General features: G+C 39.5%; 1 protein-coding gene across 3 annotated transcripts in view; it reads left to right on the plus strand.

Annotated features, from left to right (window-relative positions):
• The first annotated feature begins 1,226 nt into the window (after window positions 1–1,226).
• The window catches only part of LOC103921045 (chromosome unknown open reading frame, human C9orf72), a 13,798-nt gene continuing 9,051 nt past the window's right edge, over window positions 1,227–5,973 (plus strand). Inside the window, exons 1-3 of one of the 3 annotated variants that reach the window (XM_009328944.1) lie at window positions 1,227–1,714; window positions 4,775–4,834; window positions 5,742–5,837. In XM_009328944.1, the coding sequence (XP_009327219.1) occupies window positions 1,271–1,714; window positions 4,775–4,834; window positions 5,742–5,837 (600 nt within the window). In that variant the 5' untranslated portion in view covers window positions 1,227–1,270. The remainder of the gene's footprint in view (window positions 1,715–4,774; window positions 4,835–5,741; window positions 5,838–5,973) is intronic. The other 2 variants (XM_009328946.1, XM_009328945.1) reach the window with 2 other exon arrangements.

Below are 5,973 nucleotides of genomic sequence, written 5' to 3' on the forward strand. Positions count from 1 at the left end.
GCCAAGAAGGGGGCCTGCGTGGCCCGCCTCCCAGCCGCCTCCCCGGGAGGCGGGTCCTTTCCGAAGTTCAGACCAGACCTGCAGGGTGCGAAACGGGCCTGATCCCGGCTGGGAGCGCGGCGGATCGGCCTCCGGTCGGTCGTCGTGTGCCGCAGCTGCCTTGGCTGGCGGCGGCTGGATTTTCTGGAAAGGCTGCGGTGAGAGGAAGTGTCTGGTCAGCCCGTGAGCGTAAGGGGGCAGGGGTGACTGACGCTCGCTTTCGTCTTCCCTGAAAACCGTGAAGGCACGTTTAGAGCCTCAGATGGCTTCGGCTTCCCTGCTGCCATCCGGGCTGGTCGCCGGCTGGCAGGGGACGGCCTAGTGTTGGTCAGTCGGCCTGAGAAGTAGCAGAAGAGAAAGGTGCTTTACCTTCCTGCTGTGAGGAAGTGCACCTGGACGATCTTACTAGGGACGCTCACGAGGAAAAAAGTGTTCACATACATGAAACGAAATGGTGCCAGAGGTCTGGCGAGTTACAGCTGTGTCAGTGAGTTGGGTGTCACTGCGCCTTTGATACTGGGGGGCGGCTCCCCTCTGTTACCATGTGGAGTGCTGCAGGCAGAGGGGAGAGGAAGGCCGAGTTCTGGTCATGTGAAGTTTCGTCAAGATAAATGCATTTTAGCTTTTACAGTTTTCCATCCTGGGTTGAATTTGTTTGTAAAACTTTATTTAATGTGTTACTGTGACTCTGGCATAACTTTTAGGGAAGGTGAAACTTCCTGTTATGTTCTGCAGCCCCATCAAAATGGGGAAGCTGTAGAGTTTTTGGAAATGGCTAGGGAAGATGTTTAAGGATTTGTGTCTACACAATATGAAGAATTTGCCATCAATACGTTCTATAAAACGCTGAGCATTTGTCTTGTATTGCAACACCCTGCATGTCACCAATGATGTAAAGGGTATATTTATCTTATGTCAGTTTTCTTACACAAGTTGAATGTTGTACAGGCTCATCATACTTGCATAGTGAGTAAAGGGTATTTGAGGTCTGACTCATGTTTGTAAAGCGTACCACTTCGTTATGTGGAAGGTATGTATATACACTTCCTTCTTGATTGAAGTCTACAATGAAATCTCAGATGTAGAAGTCAGGTTGTCTCTTGAAGTCTTATTTGGAAACAAAAGAAGATGAGATAATAATAAGTGCTGCTCTAATTTTGTTTTTTTTTCTGTGAAAACTTTTTTTAAGGTAATGTAAACATTTCAGTTACACGTGAGAGAGGAAGCAGGCATGTCAGCTCTTTGTCCACCACCGTCTCCTGCAGTTGCTAAAACAGAGATCTCTTTGAATGGCGAGTCACCTTTATTAGCTGCCACTTTTGCTTACTGGGACAATATTCTTGGCCCCCGAGTGCGGCATATCTGGGCCCCAAAGACAGAACAGGTACTTCTCAGTGATGGTGAGATAACTTTCCTTGCTAACCACACCCTGAATGGAGAAATACTTCGGAATGCAGAAAGCGGTGCAATAGATGTGAAGTTCTTTGTCTTGGCAGAAAAAAGGGTAATCATTGTGTCATTAATCTTTGATGGAAACTGGAATGGAGACAGAAGCACATATGGACTATCAATTATACTTCCACAAAGTGAACTTGGCTTCTACCTGCCCCTTCACAGGGTGTGCGTGGATAGGTTAACACATATTATAAGGAAAGGAAGAATATGGATGCATAAGGTAGGTTTATTGTTCATTACTAAAAACAGTTGTTTTGAGCAAAAGCCAGAATTAAGATTCTGTGACACCTGTTACGTAGCAATCCAGACACAAAAACTCAGAGGAGGCTGACCTCCCTACATGTATACAATTTTGAAGGTTGAAAGTTAAAAATATGTCAGCAAATTCAAGGCTGGGGTTTTTAGCCACATGATTTATCCTGGTAATATTATATAACCTGTACCAGGCTGTCTAGGTGAAATAGGTATCCTGTAGAGTTTTTCATCTCTCTGAATGTGATATAAGTTGTTGCTTTTAACTGTGTTAATTAGTGTATTTAAACTAGGTAGAATTGTAAATTTACTGTGTTTCAAATCATTGTTTTCACTGTTGAGGTCCAGAAAAGGGAACTGATACAATTAATGTTGTCATTGTTACAGTTTTATTGTTCAAAAAAAGGGGATCAATGAACAGTTAGGCAGGTGTTAAATTGTGTAAAAGTAATGGGAGAACCACGAAAATACACCTACTTTAGTCCAAATATTTCTACTCTTGAAATTCAAAAGGGAAAACATGCTAAAGTTTTCTGAAGAATGCAACTCTTACCTTTGGGTACTTTATGGATATTTCCTTATTAAGTGAAAATTGTTATGTATTTTTGTTTAAAATAAATAACATTCTAAGAATAAAAATTAAAATCTCTGTCATCTTCATGGAGTACAAGTTGTCTTGGAGCAGTAGATTGCATGTCAGCTGTAATGTGTTTGGTGATGCATGTTTGTTGTTCCTCTTCTGTTTTGAGACCTCTAGTCAACATACTTTAAACTTCCTTTTTGAGTGCTCTTATCTGAACTAATTAAGATTCCAGAAATAATAAGCTGATGTTAATTTTTGTGGTGGTGTTTCCTTTTTGCTACATGAACAAACTCCATTGATTTTTAATATATTGCCTGATGATGGCTGGCAGTGTTTTCAGTCACATTGGCTCTTGATACTTCTGGGGTTTATTTTTCAGAGGAAGGATAGGACATAAAGTTCATTTTCAGTATAGTAGAAAAACAAGTATTTCATTCCTAATCTAGCCTTCTAAAAGCCTGCTGAATGTTAGTGCTTTGACGTAAATGAATGCTATCTCATGTTCTTGATTACATTGCTTCTCTGTCATTTAGTGTCCTCTGTACTGACTTTTAATGTGAGTGGTTAAATCAGAATTGTCCATCATTCTTAACTATAGTTTGTCTTCTCTCTTTTTGGACGTTGATACATATCAGTATGGTTCCACGGTAGAAATAGCCTTCAAGTGGCATTGAGAATGACAAAAAAATGTTTTCTACTAGTTTCCTCAGAAATTAGTCATTAAGTTCTTCATTCTTTTTCAGATGTTCTTGAAGCAGATAGGTCAACTGGATTAGCTGAGGCAGTGATACATTCTGAAATAGACATTTATTGTCTTTCTTTTCTTTTTTCTTTTTTTTTTTTTTTTTTTTTTGAGGAAGATCAGAGATCCCTGCATATATCTGCAGTTCTGCAGCCTTACACAGAAGAGAGAAAACTGCTTTGAAAATGTAGATTAAAATTTAGGCATGCATTGTAGAATGAAAATATTGAATTAAAACAGGCTTATTTTGTAATTTGCATTTTGTTGCAATTCAGCAACTATGGCTACCACAGAACAAAAAATGTTGAAGTCATATCTGAAAGGAGCTATGTATCTGTTCTGGAATTTCTAATGGTTGTCATTATCAGCTCTTCGTGAGTTCTGTGTAGAGCCGGACAACAGTTCCAGCTAGGCTTTAGAAGAGAAGAATCCTTCTGAACTCAAGGACTAGGAGAAACATGTAACAGTGTTCAGACTGAGAAAGAAGGACAAGCGACTCCAAGCAAGTTGTCTATATGGGATTAGAAACCCCTTTTATCTACTTCAATTTTATGTTCCAGATGTTTGTCTAATAATTTTGAGCTGCTATATTTCTGAAAAGAAGTGGCTTACACCATTTGTTCAGCCTTATCTTCATGAAGACTGACTTCTTTTAAAGCAAAGGATCTTCACTGGCAAGGTTGTCTTACTTCACTGACACTGAACTCAAGGATGGAGGTGCCCCGAAGGAATCTGCCTCGTTCCAGTTTTGTTTTTCACAGATGCTTCTTTTAGATGGTTAGACAAGTTTTATTACTGTTCTAGGGCAAGTTACTGTAGCTTGTTCCCTATTCATCTGCTCAAAAAAAGTTATGTAAACTCTTTTCCCACTTGAAGTTGATCAACTTTGAGTAGTTCAGTCACAGGAAACTAATGAGTAACCAATAAAAATGCAATAACCTGTCAGCATCTAGCAAAAGATATCATTAGTTCTCGCAGCATCTTCCACTTTTTGCACATTGTATTGATTGTTCCAGTGACTAACGCCGAATTTTCTTTGTGAATAATAACTTGATTCCATTGTAAGTTGCATTTTGAATGCAGTTCGCTAGTCGGCTGCTGATGAGTCTGTTTTGAGAACTTTGTCCACTCTTGTACATTGTGTTTTGTGTATTTTGAGGTTTCATGTCTCCTGTACTTGGTTATAAAACAATGTTTGGAAGACTTGTCAGTGTCTTAAGATGTGTGTGGGGGGGAAAGTCCTGTTTTTCCTACCCTCCCCAAACAAATAATTTTTCTCATTCTGGAGATCTCATTTTTCTCTTGCCGCCTCAGGAACCATCAGCCTGTACCTTATCCATTTGAAAATAAAAGTCCATACATAAAGTGGAATTCTGCACCATAATCTGATCATTTGGCATTTTCTTGATCTGTAATGAAGAAACTAAATGTTTTGTCATTGTCATCACACCCTCCCTTTCCTGCTACTCCTGCCCAAGCATGTGAGAGGTTTGGTGGGGGAAAGAGCAGGGAGCATTGATCTGTTTAAAATGACATCACTTCCCGCTAATGTCAACTCTGTAAAAGAAAAAAGACTTGAACTTCGAAATTTGAATCTAAGAAGCGTGACTCCACAGGGAAGAAACTGTACCATTTGACTGTTGTGTGCATACATATATAAACAAATACCAGAGCGTTTATATTTAACTGCTTCTCTTGCTCAGGAGAGGCAAGAACATTTCCAGAAGATTGTCTTGGAAGGCACGGAGAGAATGGAGGATCAGGTAAGGGCCATCTAGTTGATGCGTATGGCACACCATCACAAAACTATTTGACTGCATCTGGTAGAAGTTGGTGCTGCTTCTTATTTTTGGGATCCAGGAAGATACTTTGGACTGGCTGATGACCTGCCATGCACAGGAGGCAAAGTTTCTGAAGATAGGATGATGGAAGCTGTGAACAAGTTGAAGGAAAATATATTTCATCACTTTATGGGTAAAGTGAAAATCTATGAAGAATATTACCTTTCAGAAAAGGAAAGTCATTTACTTGAACTTGAAGCTCTGTAAAGGTAGTAGCTTCCATAGATTCATGCTCGCCTCCTGTCAAGGATGGTTTTTCACTAGGTCATTACTTTCTCGAGTTACAGAGACGTACGGAGTCTGTCATGTTGGAATGTGGTTGGAGACCTAATGGATAAGACTGTGAAAAGAATTTGATTTCTGAAAGTTGTAAAAATGAAATTGTGGCTTCAGTTTCTTGTGATAGATAAATCAGATAGTAATTTTGTATGTTAATAACTAATATGCCTGGTTTTGGTTTCCTGTCATTGTTAAAATATCAGACTTTGATCTAAAATGCTTAACAGTAATTGCATGTAATATGGTATGATCAAATTATCTCACTCCAAATACTTCTTGTCTAGGCCAATCAAACGGATTGTGAAAATTGGCATAGGACCCTGGAAATACATTTTAAGACATGACGTTGAGAAGCAAAATGTATGTTTCCAGTTCCTAATTATTGATGAATAAAGCCCACGAAGCCTATGCATCAACTTCCGCCCATACCACACTTCCAAACAATAGGAAGTTAAAGATGTTTTGCATGTAATATTGCAAGTTCGTGTTAGTAGTAACTTCTAATACTGCACAATGTGCTTTTACTTCAAGCATTTTATTTATTGTGCAGGGCCAGAGCATCATTCCAATGCTGACAGGAGAAGTCATTCCCGTAATGGAACTCCTTTCATCTATGAAATCACACAGTGTTCCGGAAGAAATAGATGTAAGTCCTTGTGTTCTTTGTATTCCGAATGAAAAAGTGGCTTTGGCACTCTGGTTTGGTACTCTTTTTGGCAGACAAAACCCCACAGTTGTCATAAATTCTTGTACTCTTCAGTTGTTTCACATCAAGTTCTCCT

The sequence above is a fragment of the Pygoscelis adeliae genome, unplaced genomic scaffold (assembly GCF_000699105.1).
Source record: "Pygoscelis adeliae isolate BGI_AS28 unplaced genomic scaffold, ASM69910v1 Scaffold127, whole genome shotgun sequence".
NCBI lineage: Eukaryota > Metazoa > Chordata > Aves > Sphenisciformes > Spheniscidae > Pygoscelis > Pygoscelis adeliae.